The following is a 22,666-nucleotide window of genomic DNA, read 5'->3' as shown; positions in this document are numbered from 1 at the left end:
GGTGGTGAGACACTGGAACAGGTTGCCCAGAGATGTTGTGGATGCCCCATCCCTGGAAGTGTCCAAGGCCAGGCTGGATGAGGCTTGGAGCAACCTGGTCTAGTGGAAGGTGTCCCTGCCCATGGCAGGGGGGTTGGAACTGGATGATCTTTAAGGTCCCTTCCAACCCAGATGATCTTTAAGATCCCTTCCAACCCAAACCATCCTGTGATTCTATAAGGTTAAAGCTATGACTGGAGTATAATCTAGAATGGTCTGGTATTCCATGAGCTGTAGCTTGAAAAGGTATAATGATATCTTACTGGCTAAAAAAAAAAAAAAAAAGGCAGAAGAAGAACACTGGAAACAACAGAAGTTGCAGTCAGGAAAGATTTGGAAATAGATATTCAGCAGCTTGTTGAATCTGAGCAAATTTCCCAAACTCAGAGAATCTCAAGAAAAATGATCTTTTTATTTTGTAAAAAAGAAAAAGCAACTCTTGACAGAATTCACATCTGACTAGGGAGAGTCTAAGGCTAGGGCTGCACTGCCGACCACGCGATGGAGATGGGGATGTAAATGCAACACGGTAAGCAAAATTACATCGGCTGCGCAGAGACTTTACACAGTAATGCAAATTCCATGTGCTCCAACACGCAGCATTAAATCGGGAAGGGACGGAAGAAATGAAGCTTTCGCATACTGTAAATGATTTCTGCTTGTAGCAAGTAACCAGACAACCACTGAGAAGAAAAGCTGATTTAGTTCTGAGCAGAACACAGGGCCCGATTAAAGAAGCAGTTATCAGAGAACCACTTATGGATGGAGCCAACATACTTGTTGAGAAGGAAAAGGACAAAAAAAACCCCTCTGCAGTAATACTTCACTTTCAGAGAGCAAGCAGGTAAAAATGAGGTAGTTAGTTCAAAGAAAATTTCAAAAAACAGCTAAAAAGATTTAATGCAAACAGCACGGAGGCAGGCTAGAGATAAAGTGTATGAGACTCGGAATAATCACCTGGAACCCATCAATTTTTAAAAAATATTATAAAAAGCATCTATCACAAATGAAAAAAAACCCAACACCCAACCCAAACCAGCAGTATAAGGGTGATTTTGGAAAGACACCCTTCAAAAGTGTAAGCATCTCAATGAAGAAAGGTAGGAAAAGAAAAAGCATAAAATCTGTCAAGTGAAATGTAAACCACAGTATTTTGAGAATCACCTTGCCACAGACTTAGTTAACAGTCCTTTTTTGTTGAAGTAACTGCACTAGAAGCAGCAGGCCTCTCAGAGGTGACTGGGTAGACAGGCAAGCAAGGTATGGAAGTGCTGAACGCTAATTCAGTTGTTCTCGCCGATGTTCACAACAAAGAAGGTTAGAGAGGTTCTCACAACCCGAGGAAGTTTCTCAATGTCTGTCATCACCTGAAGGTGTTTCAGAAGACGCAAATAATATCAAACAGTAACAAGTGCCATTCCTTGATGTTCGCCCAAGAAGTGTTTTAAAGGAACTCAAAGATGACATTTCTGAACTAACTACTGTAACATATAACCTGTCACGTCAGCCTTGATGCCAGAAGAAATGTTGTAGCTGCGACACCGTTTTCAAAAGGACTCAAGGGCTGATGCATGTCGTAACGAAATACAAAGCAGACACCTTTTTATGCTACAGTAGAAGATCCATGTTGTTTACAGGTCTAGGATATCACGTACAGCGTTAGCCTCACCGAAGAAAAAGATGACATCATAGAACCGTAAGGGAGCAAGAAAGCGCAGCTGAGCAGAGATGTGGCACAGATTTACATTGGGTAAGATTAAGCAGATTAGGATTCATTCATCATTTAGAAAATAGTCTGGAGGAGTGGACATGTCAAGTATATACGAAGATAAAGGGTGTAACAGAGGTAAATTGGGGTGCTTTACTCTCTGTTTCTTCCTATCTGAGGAGGTAGCGGCTTCACCAAATAAAAACAGTTAAAGCAAACGAAAAGAAGTATCCTTCACTCACTGGATCATTGAAATGTGAAATGTACTGCCATAAGATGTCACTGGGCTCAAGCTAATGACAACAGAGTCTCCACGCAGCAGCTCGTAACCACTGCGGATGCGACGGGTCCAGCTCACAAAGCCAGTTCATCACTGGCAGCTGGCAAGGCAAAGAAGAATTCCTTCTACATTCACCGTACTCCTTCCTGTTTGCCATAAAGACCTGCTGCTGCTCACTGCGGAATCAGGATTTGAGTGTAAGTGGAGCCTCCGTCAGCTCGAACAAGGTTACGTTTTCATGATGCTATCATAGCAATGGAAAAGCCAGAAAAGACTCCCTGTTATTTGCAAATGGTTCTGATTTCTGATGGAACTGTGTATCTGATGGAATTCAACAATGCTGAAAGTTGTTTTAACAAGCTTCAGGCATCCTTTTGGTGGGCGCTAATTCCACTGTTCCCTCTGCTGTGTGCTCAACTGATTGGAAATGATGTAGCTGACAGAGCAAGCTGTGCTTAGGAAGATCACGGTTTTCATGTCCAGATGTATCTTGTCCCTAGCTCAGATGATTGCTGGGGTAGCAACTGCATTTTTCTATATACATATATAAAAATATATATACACACACACAGACATTATGGATATATATACAAAAAATGTACGTGTCTATATATCAAATATATAAATAAAACCAACCTGGTAAATCTCACCTTCCAAACAGCTTTCAAGTATTAATTCTGTGAGCCACACTCACTTTTTATAACGTGAAAAAGTGAATACTCTTACAAAATGTTTTCTCCCCTGCTTTTTGGAAGTTCATTTTTTCCTGCTCAGTAAGAATTTTATCATAATTTCATGCCCCCACACTTCACGGTTTGTTACTTGGTCTATTACTCTCACATTTAACTTGATAAGGTCCTGCTGCCTATGATATTCATTTTTGAGTTTTGATTCTTCACAGCTGCTGCTTTGAAGTCTTAGATAACATTCTGAGCATTGCATATTGCTCCTGGTTTTAACCTTTTCACTCAGCTGCAGTATGTAGCTCGGTTTCTCCCAAATAACTTCTCAGTAAATTGTTATAGTGTGATATTCCAAAATGAATGTTTTGCTTTTAATCAGAGCAAAACTGTGGACTTTTTCTTAAAAGCAACAAGTAACTTCTGTCAAAAGGTTTGGTGGTTTATCCTCCTCTTCTTAAATCCTTTCCACAAAGGATTTGTCTGTTGCTCAGTTCAGGAGGATTTTGAATCATCGTGTATCTCATACATGTATGAAAGGAAGAACTGATGCTCACACTTGTCTTCGTGCCCCTTCTTTAAGCACCATGTTCTTTTCAACCCAGTCTGTCAGTAACTGCCTTTGGATCATGTGAAAGCGCGCTGGCACAGTGAGCCTGGGTGTTGTCAAACGGCTAATAGCTGGCAGCAGGAGATATAAAACCTCAGGGCTTGCCCTTGCTTTCCCCCTTCAGCACTCGCAGTGTTCTAAGAGTGCATGGGAGTCGGGACTGCGGGTCAGCACCAGGTACAAACCTCCTCTGCCAGCCTTTGGAGAGTTACAGATTGCAAACACTTGTCCGAGAATTTTTAACTGTCTTAAATGGATAGAAACCGAGCAAGGACCTAATCTCACACACAGAGCTGAGGTTGTTTGGAATCTCCAGGCAAGGATATATGGATGGAGAGCTGGGGGTGCCATGGCTGGAACAGTACTGCAGATATCCCCACTGGTTTCTTTCCTCTGCGTGTGCTTTTTACGTGAAGGGGTCTCTAATTTTTTTGTTGCCTAGCCCGTTCTGTGCAGTGCCCAGGGATTTGTGTATGGATACACACATGCTGTTCCCATGCAAGTTATTCCCAACCATGTAAGAGCACAGACGATGTATACTTACAATTAACACGATTTGACACCTTGTCAAATGATATGCACTGGATCGTAAAGAAATGTCAAACTTTTGCCAGAATTAATCTTCCTTCAGAGTCCCGACACGGGGCAGAATTCTCATAATGAAATAGCCTTGTTGTACAGAACTACTTACAGATATTAGCAGTGCCCTTGGGTATAGGCAGATAAGAGCCAGGGCTCCACGGCCGGCCCTGGTAATTCTTCTTGCATTTTCCACAGTCTGGGCCAGTGGTGTTATGTTCACATTCACAAAGTAGTCTTTTGTTTTCTTCTTTACAGCCAGTAGCGTGAAGGTTGCACTTACATCTATTTTTAAAAGGCAAAAAAGATAGAAAAAAAGGTGGGACGTTATTTAAAGGTGAGTTTAAATTCAGATTCAGTCTCAGTAAAGCACTCACTCCATTCCTGTGTGTTGTGCCTGTACTATTGTTCTAGCGTGTTTTACAAGACATCAGTAGCATCAGGTAGTACCTTGAGCTTGCACAGCTCTAAAAGCAGTAATTTCACCAAGACTCCAAAATGCTGAATCTTTTCTTGTTTTTACTAACACAGCTCCACTGAGATCAACTAAATTATTCATAATTTTCACCACAGACAGGTCTGTAATCTTGCAAAAATTCAAGAGTTACTTCTCACAGGAACAAAAAAAGCTTATGTCCTTAGAGAATCTGGCCCAAATTAAGATCCAAATTAGGTCCTGGGAGTCTGAGAAAAGAGACTTCAATTAAATCTCCTCTGCAGCGCTACACTTTAGTAGAAGGGGAGCTCAATACAATGGTATTTTGCCATTCTTGTTCAGCAAGTACACTCTTGCTCAGAAAGGAAAAGGTCTTGCCTGCTTTAATTTGATATAGTTGTGGTAGCTGAAGGTCAGAGGAAGTATTTTGGAAGGCGCATTTGGTTTTACTTAGGAAAGAACACCTAATCGAAGCTTGCGACAGAATCGTTAGATAAACCAGATTCTGCATCTCATCTCAGAACAATTGTATTTTTCTTTTTTTTTTCCCTGAAACTAGGACACTCACAGAAGGGGAAGCTAGTTTTCTGAACAGTAAGGTATTGTCACCTCCTTCCGTCTCTTCCCAGCAGATGTCAAAACCAGCTAAAATCTTTTTCTGTTGGGGGATGGAGAGAAAACTGGTATTTCACGACCCTGTCTGTTTGTTTTCCTAATGATTGTACCTCTAGTGATCTAAAGGGTTCTCATGTGGGCATTTGTCACCTGTTCCATACAGTGACCGGTAATTAGAGCAAACCAACACACGGAATGGCCGAGTGCAAATTAACAGCTGTCAGGCTGAGTTCCAGTTGGCAGGAATATGACCTGAAGCAACCGGCCACATACATATATATCCCCAGGGTAAAACAAACTTGCGACTGTCGTAAGTGGCTGCTGGAGAAAACCCACCAGCAGCTGTAACACCCTAGATGGTGGAGCCTTCAATGCTAGAAACGAGGCAGATGAGACTCTCAACTGAGCACTGCTTGTTCTAAAGAAAAATAGGTTCAGCACTTTTAAAATTGAAATTACCAAGTGGTGTTGAATATGCTAGGCAAAAAGTGTCTTCACTTTTTATATAATTTCCAAAATATTGATGCTTAAAGGCTACATCAATTGTGAAGTCAATTTTCAATGAACAGCCGGTGCAGAATGAAAGATGCCTGTCTGGGTGTCAGTGGATGAGATAGGCCTATTCACGTAGAGACGGGAGATTTTGGTAAATGGCACTGCTATTAAGAAAAGTAATGGGTGGTTTTACTGTCCACAGGAAAATGAAAATGGAAGACTCCCAAAGAGGAGCGATGCACAATAATGACAGGGACAAAAAATAGAGAGTGAGAAGAGAAAGAGGCAGGACAGACTGTGGAGTCACTAGAATAAGTGAGAGAGAGGAGCCAACTGGATTTCCTCTGGGGGAGATTTGTTTTATTGGAGGGACCCATCAGTGGCAGAGGCAGCAAACTCATCTGGGCAGGAAGACCAAGCCAGCTGAGTCTGAGGAATAGCTGTAGCTCCTCAGGCTCTGAAAGGGCGCTGCAGACTGGCAGGGAACTGAGGCGGGGAAAATAAATGTGTGTCTGCTGATGGGTGTGAATGTGCACAGCTCTTGTGGAAAGCACCTGAAAGTAAAGAACGGTTGTGTCAGAAATCCTTGAGCAAAGCCTGTTGGCACTTCTTAGATGCTATACCCATCATATGTTCCTGAGGAGAGAGAGCGACCCTTTCTCAGTTTCGCTTGCATGGTTAGAAGTCTTGTGTGGACTGTGGCCTTCTCCATCTCCCTCTGTGTCTGTCCAGTCCTGCCTCTCCCATGCCTCTGCCCCTATACACACAACATACGCCTCTATTTACATGCATGATGTGTACATGCATACACCAACAAATCCCTTCAGCTCTCATGCATATCAATTTCCTTTCATTTCCCACATTCCCTAACTCCACTGTGACCCAGCTCTTCATAGGCTGCCTCCTCCTTTTCCTTATTTCCCAGACAAAAGAACATGGACAGCATGGAATAGCTCTGCTGCCTGTTCTAGTGGCCAGGTTTTTAATTTCTTAGGACAAGGTTTAGGTTTCTGCAGAGGAAGGGCTTCTCAGCCCAGAGCTGTGGCACCGTGCCATGGTAGCTGTTGGGTGGCCCACGCGGCAGGGCTCGCACAGTGCAGCCACAGGCAGGGCTTCTGCAGAAGGCATCTTTGGCCATGGAGGTCCCCAGGCTCCAACGGACAAAGGAAAACCACAGATTCTGGAGGTCCACGTGTGTATCAAACAAGTTTTCCCCAAACCAGCACAATGGGTTTTCTTGTGGAAGCGGTTGGGGACCTTCTGTCAACTTTTAAAACCTCTTTAACTGAGATCTAAACCAATCAGCCCTGCTGTGGACGTTGAACAAACACACAGAAACCAGAGAGCGCAGGGGCATCTTGGGCGCTTGGCTTCCTAAACGGAGGAATTGCTCAAAGGCTCTTCCTGCCACAGGCTGGTAGAGCAGTCACAGATTCATTCAGTCAGTGCCTCTCCACAAATCAACTTATTTGGATGTTTTATATGTATTTTTGAAAGCCTTCCCAGCAGAATCCCCCAGAATGCTGCATCCTGCCTTAAAAGAAAATTCCAAATAATATCATGTTTAAAAGAGTAAATTTTCTACTTCCCCAAATTGAAAAGAAAAACCAAAACCAAACCAAAACACAGTAACAACAACAAAACCCCTCAAAACCAACCCTCCTCCCTCCTTTCCTGCCCAGAACCCAGCAGTGGGGAGAGAGGTATAGCCTTCCAGGAGGGAATAAGACAAAACAACAAACTTGATCACTGAAAAAAATAAAGGACAGAGAATAGATAGTCCAAACCTAACATTAAGCATGGAGTAAAAAAAGAGCTGACACTGCTGAATACTCCTAAAATATCTTGGAATAATTCAAACCTAGCTGTGTGCAATTTCCAAGGAGAAGCAAGCAAGGAACGAAAGTGGTCACTGCGGTTTTCTACAAGGCTAGCTAAAGATCAAGGTAAAAAAATACTTATATTGAAAAAACATTTATATTGAAAATGTGACATGTAGAGTTAATGAGGGGTAGTGCAAGTGGGCACAAAAAGAAACGTTTTAAAAAAACCCTCAAACCACCAAAGGTCAACAATGTGTGCCTTCTTAGTGTACAGGCAATGTAAGAGTTGGGTTTGGTTGATGATCATTAGTGTTTTACAGGTACAAAAAATCTGTAGATTAATGGAATCTGAAGAGATAAAAGCTGGAGTCCTTGTTGGTGTCAGAAACTATACCCAGGGAGAAAACCAACGCTCAGAGCCTGAACCACAGAGGCTCTGAATCTCCTCTCACTTGCACCGATTTTTTGCTGAGGTTACTTCACAGACCTCAGAGGTCATCACAATTTCCACCACGAATGAAGGACGTGGCTGAACAGTGAACGAGTGTAAAACGCGGACAGTGCTAAAAGTGAAAGAGAACAAAGAAGCATCTGTGGAAAGCACACTGACCGTAAGTTTGGAGGGTGCCATGTCTGGGGAAACCCACACCAATACCAAATTCTGTGCTGTATGTGGAGAGGCTTTTTTACTGAAAAGGGAAATAGTATTTTGTATGCTTCTGTTTTTTAGGAAGGCTGCACTAGGAATTGGGCAATCTGTCCCTGGGACCTCATCAGAGTGTGCGTATGGACAATCTGAGACTTCTGTAAAGAAGAGAAATGCCTGCTGGGCTTGAGGGACAGACTTCTCGGGATGAAGGAAGGAGGTAAATGGGCATAGCGGGGCTCAGAGAGGACCAGAGTACCATAAAAAGCTACTTCTATGTGCGGGATAAGCAGTAAGGAAAATGGAAATATTTAAGGCTGTAGGAAGAAGACACTTCAGGTAAAAGCACCATCCAGACGGGCCATGGGAGAAGCACCCTTGCGCTGAGATACAGACCTCAGGCGTGTCAGACAACAGGACCAGCTGAGCATCACTGATCCGGTAGCTGACTTGGGCTCCTATCAGATCACTGTCAGGAGTGGACATCAGCTTCCTATGGAAGACTGCCCCACTTCGGAGTCCTTCATCTGTCTCGTCTCTTTCTAAGGAAGATTACCTTTCTTTTCTGCTCCAGAGGTAAGGAAATATTTTGTTACCTTATGAGATTATCCATGATGATAAACTATTACTGAAAGTCACAGGTACCGCTTGTAATTTCTTTAAGCACTCACTTTGAAAGGCTGTTCCTAGCCGTTACTGCTTTAAATCTGAGATGGTAACAAATGGCTTTGTACGTCTTTATAAAGAATGTTTGAAGTCCATGATTATCAATATCAACAACTCCATGAGCAGTTAGTGTACATGCAGGGAGATGAAGGCCTTGCAACAGCTTTCCACCTGACAGCAGCAGTCCTCTGCCTGTTATATCTGGTGACACTTTTCTAGACTTTTTTGCCTGCTGATCCTTGTGGGGACGGCTCTGTCAGCGCTGAGCTTGAGGAAGCGAATGCCATGTCCCCACACCACTTGGCTCCATTTGGAAGCTTCCATCTATCCTGATGTTTCCACAGCTCAGCTGATATCCATCTTTCCAGTTCAGCCTGCGAGGACTCTTCCCGCTAAGCAGCCTGGTTACGGTGCACGCAAGAACACATTTTCCTCCAACGTGCAAATTCAGTTTTGAATCACTGGAGATTGATATTGCTGTCCAACGCTATAAACTCTAATTGTGTGGGAGAACAAATTTGTTTTTCTGACCACTCATCTTTGACAGACTCATTATTTTGTCATAAAGCAACGGAAATGATATTTTTGGCAGTTACATAAGGCGCGGGGAGCGCGCTGGAGGAGCGGCACTACTGCAGCGGGAGCCGGCGCCCCGGGCACGCTGCCTTCCTCGCAGACTATTTACGTACAGACAACTGACACTCCAGTGCTGTAAACATGACTAGGGTGGTTGCTAATAGCGTGCTCATGCTCCTGCGTGAGTGCCAACCAACAGACTGGGGGTCACATGAGGGGATCGTTTATGTTGAAGAGATCATTCACGAGAAAGACAAGAGGATCTCTTTGATACATTTTTAATGACTACCCATATGTTCCTCACTTCGATACATCTTCGGGTCCTTCTAGGTCATTGCCAAAGTTTAGAAAACTCACTTCAAACCCACTTGTAAGCCCTCTGCGCATGCCAGGAGTCAGTGCTCTGCTCCCAGGTAAGCAAAGCCCGAACCTGCAGAGGAGTTGGCGTGTTTACTCCTCACGTTGCTGCCCACGTGACGTGGAGCGCACCAACGTAACGTACCGTCCCCGCACAGCTTTAATTAGGGGGTTTAAAACCCTGTTAGCAATGTTAGAAGCTTTATCCAGCTCCCCAGTGCTAGGAACTACTTCCAGCACCTTGTTATACAGTTGTCCTAACGGACTTGGCCATGTTTCACATGACATCAAACGTGTTAAGGCTGTTCTCTACATGATGCTCCTCAAGCTTAATAATGACCTCGAGGCAGCTTCTCCAGTGGGATTCAGTCTTGTAATAGTAATGTGGACAAAGATGAAAGTCCCACATGGCAGATAGGTTTTATGTGATTCCTCCATCATGAAGGAGGAAGAGATGTAGGTTGAAAAAGCGCAGTTAAAATCTAAGCACCTTTAGAATACACTGTGAAATTTTGGGAATAAAACCACCTTTGCATCTGAATCATTAATTTTTCAGGTTTTACTTGGCTTTATTTGGACACTTTGTGAGACAAATTCATCATAACTTGAGAAGCTGTCTGTGCAGATAAGTGACAAAGCTCTTCTACCATTGATAGTACAAGGTAAATGTCATGAAAAAACTTAAGTAAGACTCTTTGTCCTTCAAATATAACAAGTGGAACATCTTTTCATACAGGCTCACAGTCCCAGTCACATGTCTGCTGAACGTTGTTATTCATTATATCATATGATTTTTCCATGTCATGTCAAAAAAACCAAAGTATGCTGGTCCTTACCCTAATTTCCAAAGCTTAATAGATGTCTACACAGCTTTACTGTTGAAGCAGACTTTGTGGGGATGGAAACAAGTGTAAAGGACACTATTGTGAAGAAATAAAATGATTGCTGGCCAATTTATGCCTGTGAGGATGGAACAGACAGTGAGAACACAGACATAAAAGAGGTAACAAGATAATTACTGCAATCTAGGCTACCAGTGCTCACTGCAGGGACTACCCGTCTGAAGAAATTCTGAGCTAAAAGGGTCAAAAACCACTAAGGACAGCTGGGAATCAGAAAATGGCATGGGTTGCTGGCTGCAAGTGGGTCTGCTGAGCAAATGTTCCAGCTCACGTCAAGCAGAAAAATAAATTATGGGTTTTATTTGGTATTTTTTTGAGTTGTATGAATATGTCAGGTCCACGTTGCTGTATGGAATTCAAGTCAAAAAAAGGCAGTACATCTTTTTCTGCAAGTTATGAAGAAGACCCCTGTGGTCTGCTGGTAAAATGTAGCCACCTTTGTGAGAGTAATGACGCGTGAGTCCTTCCTTTCATTTGTTTATTTCTGGAAATGCATTTGGTTGTCAGTCTTCTTCACCCTGTTCCTTTCCCTGAATTTATCTAATACATCATAATCTCCCACTGGAAAAAAAACAAATTTTTTTGTGGAATGGGGCTACAACAATAATAAAGGATAAAAAAATTCAATAATAACAAATATAACTTTGTATAGGTAGATGTATTATTCTTTCATTTGCAAAGCAAGGACTAATGTTGGATCAGGGTTTTAAGCTTCTTAAATCTGTAAGTAGCTTTGTGGCTAGAAAAGAAGTTTAACCTGCGCTCAGTAATCCTGCTGCACCTTAGTACCTTAGAATCCGGAGATTTACAGAAGCCTCTTCAACTTTATTCTTTACTGTTTAGTTTTCGCTGCTAAATTTGGGAGAAAATTGAATTAGATTCCCACAGGCAGTATGGAAAATTGGGGAAAATAGCTTCTTATTCTCCCTCAGCTGAATATAATATATCTAGTGGGGCACAGCAAAACCCAGGCAGAGAGAGCATGTTTGATTTGCTTTCTCAGTGGCCTACTTCCAAGCACTTTGGAGAGCTTAAAATTAAAAAAGAAAACCAAGTCCAAAAGGGCAGCATAATTCCTTTTCCCAGGGGAGCGAGGGCTTCCGAAGACACACAGTAAGTGTGCAGAGCATGGAACTGTCCACTGCTTGCACTAAGCCAGCCCAACAGTAAGAGTATGCAAGCGCTAGATTTAAGTATTAACGTTTATAGGATTTACTGCGATCACACGCTAGTAAACATTTCTGTATATTCTGATTATTGAAAAGGGAACTACTGCCAAGTGAAATGCCGGTCAATCCCAACAAGGACTCCAGGATCACTAATGATGGATCTGTATCTCAGCCCGTATCTGATTAGTACGTTGTCTGATAGATGCTTTGTGGCTTTGAGCAGCCTGGTCTAGTGCAAGGTGTCCCTGCCCATGGCAGGGGGGTTGGAACTAGATGATCTTTAAGGTCCCTTCCAACCCAACCCATTCTATGATTCTATGATTCTATGCTTACTGTCTTCTTTTCAAAGCCAAGTGTTACCGGGGCAGGTCCTTTTGGCTTCGCCGCTCCATTCGCCCAGCCCCTTTCAGACAGAGGGCCACAAACAGCCTTACCTTGCCAAATCAACAGCCAACGTCCCTGAAATGCAGTAGTTTACTAGATGACGTCCTTCCAAACAGGCAACTGGAACTGTTTAAAGGCTAGATCAGTGACACTCAGAGCTCAAACATAGGAGGAGGCAGTGACCTATTAAACCTCTCACAAACACCTCAGTATTTAAGCACTTGAAACTGTTCTGATTTCTTGGCTAGATAAAAAGTGTTCCAGATCAACAGATCTGAAAATTTTCAGACTTACTTCAGGCTCTTCGGTCCAAAGTATAAAAATAATCCAACGATGCTTATGCTTATACCTGCTAGAACAGAACAACGAATTCTGAGTCTGAGCTATTTCGGTTTACCACACAAAAACCCCTTCATGCTAACTACGTAGATCCACCTAGCCAAGTGGAATGGCCAAGTGCTTTTTCTAATTTTCATTTCACATTCCCGAAGTGTTAAAGCTGAAATAAATCTGTCTGAAAATATAGCTGCTGTTAGCTGCTGCAGAGAACTGACTTCCATCCTCTTCCCAAATACTAGTTTTTACTTTTTCTTCATGGAGACGTGTCAATAAAGAGAGTGGCTATAAAATCTGCTAGAGTTTGCCAGCAGCATGTTCTGCAAATAATTTCACCTGTGAATGCAGTTTGCCGGATTCTTAGTTGATGTAAACCCATCCGGCTCCACTAGAATCAATGAAATTATGTCAGTTCACACTGTCTGAAATGCTGCCTAATTTGTTTCCAGCTTCCATGCACATTATCCTAGGCTCGGAGGCTGTATTTTAAGATAATGGCAGATAATCTCTTTATAATTCGAAATGGCCAGCCCAAGATCTGAACAAGCATGGGATGGGAAGTGGGCGTCAACGGATGAGAAGGAGCCCAGGTGGGATGTGTTTCTAGGGACAAGACTGCTGGGAAGGTAGGATGCCAGTGTTTTACGCTGTTCCCATGCACCTGTTTTGCTCTAATCCTTAATCTCAGAAATAGAAATCTTTTATTATCTTCCCGAAGGATTCCAAAACCGGGGATCGTGGTGGTCATGTCTCTCCTAGCGAGGAAGTAGAAGCCCTTGCTGAGTTGAAGATGAACAATGATGTTTTTTTCCAGTGCTACCAGCTGATCATTTAACACTAGTGATTGCTTTGCTAGGTTCCCAGAGTACCACTGAAGAATGGAGAAAAGGCAGCAGACATAAACTCTATGTACGTCAGTGTTACAAGTAGTCCCTCTTCTCCCTTCTCTCCCACTAGAAATTTCCCTTCTGTCTCACTGAAATCACTCGGTCTCACCTACAAAGTTGCTCTACTTCACCGAACAATATCTCCCTTGCATGCATTGATGGATGGGAGAGTGGGAAGCAAACGTGTTGCAGAGGTCCTACACAGTTTAGGTGTTCTGAGCTGTCATGATACATCACAGTTTTTTAATTGGTTTGTTCTAAATATCAAGAAAAACTAGGAAAGGGTAAAAACCAGAACATCTCCTCAGCTGCTCATGTTGTTACACATCAGAGAGAGAAGGGCTGCTGGGACGAGAGTGCAGCTCTCCCTCCACTGTCTGAAATAATGTGATCTGTTTGTCATTGATGGTGCGGAAAAGTTAAGGACCATGCTGGCTGAGATTTGGCCACTGCCATCAGGGTTTAAGAAATCAAAGGTTTTGTTAGTTTAAATTTTTTTTGCTGCTGTCCACCTCCTGCATACTCAGTTTGCCATCCATCCTATCCATCCATCGGGCTGTAAGCCATTATCAGCAAGTCGATACACGCCAACAGATACCCTGGGCACACCTTGAATCTCAATCCCTGTAACACCAGAGAGCAGAATTTAACCAACGTATCACCGCAGTCGAAACCTTTGTACTGCAACCTCCTAGATCGCTCCCAACGTGACGCACAAACCTCAGGGTGCGTCAACGTATCACTGCAAGGTTCCGTAGCTTGCAAGTTTAAAAAGGAAAGATAAGAAGTCATTAGGAGTCATTGTTTCTTCTTTTTTTTTCTCTTTTCTCCTGACACGCATCTGAATGTTAGACTTGAAATTCCTGGCATTGCATTAATGTGCCTCACCACTTTTAAGTTTATTGAGAGACCAATTTTTTCTGGGTTTAATTGAATTAATACCAGTCTTACATCTGCTCAGCAGCAATCCCAACAAAACTGCTCTAAGATGCTAGTGATTACACCAAACTTCCTGTCGTTATTCGTCAGTAGTATTTCACAGTATCAGCTGCCAGCTGGTACCCTGAATTCTTTTTCCCAGCACAATACTGAAAAGGAACAATTTCTTGTGTGGGAGGTCTAAAATTGTGGTCATTAAATTACCATCCAAGTGGACACGCTTGCAATGCCGTTCAGAAATGTTGCTTAACCCTCTGCAATGCGAAAAATTTTATTCTCACAAGCAGCAACAGCGCAAGTGAGCTGTTAGACTTTTGTGTCCGTGATTTATGCTGGACAGACTTGGCTGGAGCAGAAATATCTTCACTTTTAAGCTTAGAGAAAGGCTCAGGATGTAGCACCTATTGTGGCACAGTGGGGAATAAAGTATTTTCATGAGCCATTGTCGGGGGAGCAACGTTTCTGCTACACGAGAAACAAGCCAAGGTTAATTTCATACTGATTTTGATAACTTTTTGAGGACTATAACAGACAAAAGCAGCATAAAAATAGCCGTGGTGTGCGCAGAATCTGACACCAGGGAGACCAGTTCTGTGAAGCTGTACATCTGCTGCTCTTTTCAACAGATTTTAAAGCATTTCTGTTTAAGAGACCTCCCATGGACCCATTTAATGGCTCAAATGTGCCCCTAGTTGTTACTGCTGCAGGGACAGCATATCCGGAAGAGCCAGGGTTGTTATGGGTTGCCTCTAAGGGACAGAAAATATGCCTTGTGCTCCTCGGAGCAGTGCTCCTGGGAGGAGCAGGTGGTGTGAGCCCTAACTCGGTGCAGAGGTGCGTCGCTGACCTCCCTGCACGCCCCTTTGCTTGGAAATGCCCCCCCGGCAGCTGCAGGGCAGGATCCCTGCACAGAAGAGATGCACAAGAGTCCACCCCACATCCGTCTACACTCGGACACCACGTTTCACTGAAAAGTGAGACCTCTCTGATAGCTTTAACACAAGGAACAGGTCAGTCCTGTTCCTACTGCAGTCAGTCACAGGGAAGGCCTTTCTGTGGGTCCTGGAACCAGGACTTAGTGCCCTGCTCATTCCCTGACAGGCATCTGCTTTGACCAGCTCTGCTTTTAAGCTCTCTTGCTAAGTTCATGTCTGTAGGAGAGAGGATTTAACACATAAACAAAGCCCTGAGGAGCTTTCTACCTCCCTTCCAAACAAACACAGGGGCGAGGCAAAGATTTGTTTCCAAGATGAGTCATAATTCAGAGAAAAGCAGATGCAAAGCAGAATTGCTCCTGGAGGTTGTTGAACCCTCTCAGATCGGCTGGTTCAACCCAGCTCATGCTGATCTCCGTGAAACAGCCGGCTGGGCAGGCTCCTGCCGCTGCGGAGCCAGGCTGGATGTGCCGGGGAAGCGGAGTCAGAGCAAGGGGTAGGAGACAGCAGGAAAGCTTCGGGCAGTTGGTCAGGAGACCCCACTTCTCTCTGAAAACTGCCACAAAGAAGTCAGACCTTTCTCCAAAGAGAATGAACTTTGCACATATCCTCGGAGTTGTTTTGCTACATATTTTGGCCACTCTTTGCTCCAGATGTACACACAACGGAGCCCAGTTCCAACGTACGCACAGATAGGCACAAGCAGCAATAAAGCACACACAAAGAACAAAGGCCGAGTTCTCGCTCCAGTTAAGTTCTCTTAGTAAAGTTACATGCAACCTAACACAGTCCCTGAAAAGCCCAGGACTAAAGCGCTTTAAAAAGACATGTACTTCAAAATCAGATTTCCTTTTATTGGTCTATATGACACGTGTTGGGAAAAGGTAAAGAAATTTGGGTAAAAGCAAGATGTAATTTTCAGTATCAGCATGAGCTGTCTAGGCACTGGCCAGACATTTAGGAAAACCCACAGGATAAGTGAGGGCGTAACAGAAAGGTAATTTGGGCCGTTCTCTTCTGAGAATCCAGTCTTGAAAACTTTTGGCACGTGATTTAGTGGTCTGTCCTCTCGGCAGGTATTTTTAAATGACAAAATGTTTTTGAACTGTGAACACAGAGCCTCGCCCAAAAGTAACACCTGATTCTCAGAACTAGCTAAAGATTCCTCTCTTCAGGCTTATACCTTGTTCCTCATCTGCAGAGAAGCCACTGCCCAAGAATTATCGCCGCAACCACTCTGAAGGGCACCTTTTGCACAGGTAAACTGAGGCCTGCCTTTCCCCCCAGTGTTTTGCTGTTCAGCTGGTTATCGCTGGTTTTACTTCCAGGCGTCAGACCGGAGTTTGAGGAGTTGGGATCCATCTGCAGCGCTGCCACAGCTACCAGAGACAAGCGCCGGGCAGGTCGCACCCGCTGTTGCTCTCCGCCGGGTCCCTGGGCTTGGTGCTTCTCCAAGGCTAAGGAGAACGCACTTACTGCAAGGGCAGGCTCATCCCTCTCTTGTGAGAAATCCTGTTGCTGAACCTGAATTTGGGGGTAATTATAAGGCACGAGGATGCTGTATGCTTTTCTGGAGCGTGTCCAGAGGTGTTCCTGAATAAACTCTCTAAGTCAAAGGTGAATAACAAACCGTTCAGAGCAAACCGAGCTGACAAAGTATTTAAAAAGTGGTTTTGTTCTGGTGTTTTCCTGTGTTTCATTAGGGTTGATTTTTGGAATGTTTAGGTCTCATGGCTCCATCTAAAATAATTGGGAATTGGCAGCTTCTTATTACCAAACAGGTGCTCCAAATCCACTTTAAAATATGGTGGGTTTTTTTTTCTTTTTTCCTTTTTCCTCTTTTTAGTTTTTCCTCTCGTTTGGAGGTCATAATTTAAAAGAGAAAAGTGAGAAAACGCAACAGAACATTTCTCATTGTTTACCACGCTAGCCTCAAGTTTTTAACTTTTAAATTCCATACAATATAAACTCGTTGTCACAGAATAATTCCCTCTGGAATTAATATGATAAGAATTATTTGCCAGTAGTGCTGTGCGAATAATTGATTTTTCAGTTCACTGACTGAACTGGAAAAAACTGGGGGGTGTGTGTATGGAGAATAATTTGTGCCAAAGGAAATGTGTAGTTTTATTTTCAGGTTTTAAACTCCTTTTCAGAAATTATTTTTGACAATTTTTGAACAAAAATCTTTCCAATGGACAGAGCCTGCTTTTTTTTGAGTTTTCAAAAAAATAATTCAAAAGTATTTATTAATGTGGGTTGAATTCTGCAGATACTTTTAGCCATCCCGAACAGAAGTTTCTTCTGTGAATAATTTAAGACCCCGAAAGTCCTAATCCTTCCTCCCGCTGAAGAACACTAGATGAAAAGTGAGCGGTTTGTGTCTGGGCGTGGTGTCTGAAGTATGCCAAAAGCAACACTGCACCCTGTAGCTAACGCTAGTCCTGTTGGTGTAACCACCCAGCACGATCAAATTACGCGCTGGGACTCATTTTAAATGGTTCAGGAAATAAAGTTCTAACCGTATCTTTTCCTTTTAATTTAGGAAAACAACTTTTCTTTCACCTAATCTATTTCAGTTGCTGATTGGTGTAAAGGAAGCTTGTTTTCTTGTTCAAAAATACCACGCAATTACTGTTTAATTATAGACACGACTTACTGTTATCTTGAAGCCATTGAATTGGTTAGATTCTGCAAGCATTATGTTTTCTAAAGTCAGTGGAGTTATACAAAGATGGGAAAACTACAAATACTTTTTAGTATTAGAAAGCGTGAGATAGATGATTTCATGGGTCAAATTTACCGTTTTTTACCAAATGGAAAATCTGCATGTAGACAATTAATAGATGGACTGACTCGTAATGGATGAGCTGTTCTCCTCGGAGGTGGGTGGCCAGAGCGAGGCAATGCTGTTCACTTCTCAGATGTAGCCGAAAAGGAGCTCTTTGACATCAGGTGGGGAAAGGAAGAGGAGACCTGGCCTCTGGCAGCAGGAGGCAGGTGTGGACATACACGTTCACCTGCCCCTCGCGCTACCACCAACGCTGGCTGGTTTTCCCCCCGTGCCAAAACGGGTCTGCCACTGGGTTTAATACCTGCCCGAGCCCCGGACTCACGGGACGTGGGACAGGAGACTTTGTGTATGCCCTTCTCTGTGAAATGGGGTTGATGATCCTGCTTTGATACCATTCTAGAAGTTTACGTGACACAGGACCTGCAGTTTCAAAGCAAAGTCTTCAGATTCTGACCTAATGTCAGACTAGAATAAACTAGAGATCGCCTTTGGCCTTCAAGTGCACTGAAACATTTATTATTCATGTTTGTTTTTAACAAATACAGGGTAAATCAAAGAGTGTTGAGGCAGAGACTAGAGCTGAGCTGCAGTGTCCAGTGAGGGGTCGGGAACATGTTTTTGTTGTCTATGAAAACAGACGTGCTGGGAGGTCGAATTTGATCCAGTGACTGTAATAGTCCATGTACCAGCAGAACTAAACAACTTCATTTATATTTCAAATGTTTCAAATCAATACTTCCCTTCATACTCTGCGACCCCCACCAGGAAACTTTTATAACTGAAAATTTAAGGAATAGATTGCAAGTTATGAATAATGTAGGACTGTCATAGGGGAAAGCAAATTGTGAAATACTGCTGACAAAAACAATCAGTATATGTTTATACTGAAGAACAAACCTCTGCGATTCCATCTTGCATAATGTAGCTTGAAAAACCCCATGCAAACTTTCCAGTTTTCCCTGAAATGTCAAGCAGGCTTCCTCAGCCTTGAACTCCAGTGGAAAATGTACAGGCTGCTTCTGTTCTCAAAGAATGTTTGAGCTAATCTGAAAGTAAAATGTATGCATATATGGATGAAAAATAAATAAAATACATGGCTCTATGAACAATACGAGAGAACTAACAGATGCAGGTAAAGAACCTAGGCTGGGGAAAAAAGAAGTCATTAACCCAGGGATGTCCAGCAGCATCTGTTTCTCAAGCAGCAGCTTATGACAAGGAGTGGATGTAGCAAGATTGGCAGGATTCTGTCTGGGGCATGGACAGTCAGATGGGGAACAACGGCTTCCTTGTGGCAAAGCATTCCTCAGGGCATGGACCTAAGGAGGGCGCTGTTCAGAATGAGTTGTTTCTGTTTGCACACTGACAAAGGTGCCATCCACTGAAAAGGAGGGATTTGTCCTGAAGGCCTGATGTGCAGGAAGAATCAAGGTACCTTGAGAGGATCCTAAGAAGAACTCTCACACGACAGAGCTTTATCCGTAATGGACTTGGGCATATTTATTAGAAACCTCCTGAATTACGCAAATAAAAATCCAAGAAGAAAAGAATAAAGGCCACTTCATTTAGAAATATTTTCGTAAGCAGTACTTCTGGGGATGGAGGAGTTAGTGTTTGTTTCTGATATACTTTAACGCTGTGTTCTGATATGTTTTAGAGTTGTGTTCTCTCTCTCAGACAGTGAGAGAGCTGCAGAGGGGAAGGAGAAAGCTCCCTGGATTTAGGATGGTGCCCACAGCAGTCATGCCCTCTTGTCCCCACCATTACTGCTCATTGTCCTTCCTTATCTGTTCTTCCGCCTGCTCAGCATCTCCTCCTGTTGACCTGCACAAGCCAGGAGCGAAGCATTATGTGCCTCCAGATCTTGTTAAAGCTGTTCCCTGCTTTCACACTGGGCAGGAAACCTCAGGAGAGGAAAAGGGCAGAACTTTGTGGATTTTCTGCTATATACAGGTTTATCATGATATAGAGCAAATTGACTGAACCAAATGACTTAGTGGCCATATAATCATATCACAAAGGGAACAACCTTCTGGCACCCGCCCAAGCTTCTTGTAACAGAAGTTGAATGCAGCTTTCAGAACACAATGTTTTTGTTCCTTTTTTTTCCTTCTGTGGAAATCACTCCTGTGTTTTGTCTGAGTTTCACCCCTTCATGACAATCTCTGGGTTTTCAGATGCTGACCTACCTCTGAAGAGAAAGAACACGATGAAATAAGGAAAAAAGGTCTGTAACAGGCATCTCTTGAGGCGTGTGCACTGCAGACTGCGGATGCCGGTAACACCCATGACAAAACAGCCGCTCCCCCCCTGCCATGTTACTGGCACTTGCTCCTGCGGGGCAGGACAAGCGCCTCGGGCTGCTGCCCATGGGCCTCTTAGGATGAAGTCTCACCTACGGCTCACGGCAATTCTTCCCCTCCCTGTTTGCCTAATGGAGTTTTAGCAGCTGAATTTTCAAACCTGGTTTCTTTTAAAATGTGCTAAGCTTATGAGGATATAAAAATGGGCCCACTGTATATGACCCTATCAGGGGGAAGTTCCTGTATGCAGGGCACTGAGGCTGGACTTGATGTTCTCTTAATTGTGTTTGCATTGCAGCAGCATTTGCACAATGCTCCAAAAGGCCTCTCTCCTGTTACAGCATCCGCTCAGCCCATTCCAAAGCCCAGAACCTTTTCTTTGGGAGTAAGCCCTTTCTTTGGTGGCACTAGTATGTGTAAGAGATTTTTCAAAAGTCCTGGTATAATAAAACACAGACAAAATTTACAAAATCCCCAATTTTTCCTAAGAACAAGCACTAAATCACCTTTAGGTGGTTTAATTTTAAGTACCCAATGCCTCTAATATATGACATGATGCTCTTTGTATGAAGCCTTTAGACAGAGCATATGTACCCTCTCCACAGCTCACAGGCTGAATGTCAGCCCCACACTAACTGTGCCTTTGTTAGTCAAAACCTGGGGGTGACTGTACCGTGAGGAAACCAATGAACTACGTATATGCGTAAGTACGTACGAAGTATTACCTGCTCCTAGAATCCAGGCACGTAACCCTTTGTCATTCTGGTGGTATCGCTCTCCTGCATCTCTCCTACTTAAAGCATGTATATTTTATGAAGCATTAACAGTCAAGCAAACAAACGTACAGGCTACAGCATCTGAAGGCTGCATTAGTCTCCAAAAGGAGCCATTGGGATGAGGAGAGATTTCAGACTCTGATCTCTCAATACAGTGACTCTGTGTCTGTAAAAAACCAAAAGTCCTGGTGTATATTTGAAGACATTGAGTCTAAACCATGAGATATTTGTACACGGTCAAATCTCGGAGGGGATTACCACGCTGAAGGTTACTCCTGCAGCGACTAACTCCTCTACCTGGTGAGAAGGTAGGATGGTACAAAGGTTTGGGTGTGTAAGCATTCCACACTGTTGAAATGTTCTTTGGAGACATGTCCCGTAGAGGAGAAATTAAATTTTTCCCTGTTTTTTCCATCCAACTGCTTCCCCACTGCCCATTCAGGAAAAAACCCACAAAAAACAAAGGAAAAAGGGGGATGAACCCCACCCCTGGTTTGTTTTTTTTTTCCAACTCTAGCTTGTGGATTGGGTTGAAACATTTTCCGTAGCAGAATATTAACAGTTAATGCCACTCAGATTGTTTGATCTTTAGCTCATTAGTAACTGTAACACACCATTCTGGAACCACAGCTTCCCAGCTTTTAATTCTTCTCCCGTGCTGCAGGGGGAAGGAGCTGCCCTTGCTGGCAGCCGGCAGTTCCTGTGGGACACAAGTGATTAAAAATGTAACTGGCTCCTTGCTGTTCTGCTGTCCTGCTGGAAGAATGATTTCAGGAGCATTCAAAGGAAGGGAGGCATGGTTCCATAAGCACGGTGTCTGTAATGAAGCTTGTTAAATGATAAGCGATTTTCTGCATTGACAGAGTATAATAGGTTTACTTTTTCACTGCAAATTGAGCTGTTCCCGCGAAGGTTTCCATCCCGTCTTCGAGCCGCACGGACAGCAACTCCCAGCGCGATACTACCCAAGGAGCAATGATCACCGTAAGAGAAGCGAAGACGGTGAGAAATGAGCAGCTGGAGGTATGCAGGGTGTGGGAGGAGGGAAGGAGGAATTCCCAAAGTGGGTCACTTGCAAAGCAGATGCCTTCTCGTACTGCAGCTCTGTCCCCTGTCCCAACTGCTGTGCCTGCACCCCGTTCCCATCAGTTCCGCTCTCCCGGCAGTGCAGAAGGTTGTGGGACCTGCTGTGCTCTCTAACTGGGGGACAGGAATGGTAATTTTTTCCAAATGGTGTTTTTTAAGTCAATTCCTGGTTGTGCTTACATGGCGAAATCAACACCCCTAGCTCTAAGTAAGGGAAGAAGCGGCCCACAGTTCAACACATACAATGAGAAGATCTAGAGCCAATTAAAATGGGATGAGGCTATAAAACCATGGCCCAGGTAAGGTTAAAACCTCCCAAACCTCTCAAATGACAGTCTCCCTTTCCCCAAAAGAGCTGATGGGAAGCATCTGATGCCCAGGACACTTGTGTGGCAGTGAACACTAGCAGCATACACCAAATAAAACCTAAAGGACCAGCTACCGAGGGAATGATTTTCATGTTCCCTCTCCTGCACGAATGGCTGCCAGAGGTTCCTGGACTCCAGTTCATTCCCGTGGCTTGGCCAGCCTTTTCTGAACAGACCTAAACAATAGCCCTACAGAAGCATGACCGAAACAAAGAAGAGAAGATGACTACGTTTATGATGGCTTCAGTAAACACCATCCCAAAGTCTAAAGATTTTT

General features: G+C 43.5%; 1 protein-coding gene across 1 annotated transcript in view; it reads right to left on the bottom strand.

Annotated features, from left to right (window-relative positions):
- Positions 1–4,008: 4,008 nt before the first annotated feature.
- Positions 4,009–22,666, bottom strand: part of NTNG1 (netrin G1) — a gene marked incomplete at its 3' end in the record, with an annotated part of 86,917 nt that continues 68,259 nt past the window's right edge. Inside the window, exon 3 of the mRNA XM_010148003.1 lies at positions 4,009–4,181. Within this exon, the coding sequence (XP_010146305.1) occupies positions 4,009–4,181 (173 nt within the window). The remainder of the gene's footprint in view (positions 4,182–22,666) is intronic.

Source organism: Eurypyga helias, unplaced genomic scaffold (genome assembly GCF_000690775.1).
Source record: "Eurypyga helias isolate BGI_N326 unplaced genomic scaffold, ASM69077v1 scaffold5560, whole genome shotgun sequence".
NCBI lineage: Eukaryota > Metazoa > Chordata > Aves > Eurypygiformes > Eurypygidae > Eurypyga > Eurypyga helias.
The sequence above is the reverse complement of the archived record's forward strand: the minus strand, read 5'-3'. Positions and strand labels throughout refer to the sequence as shown.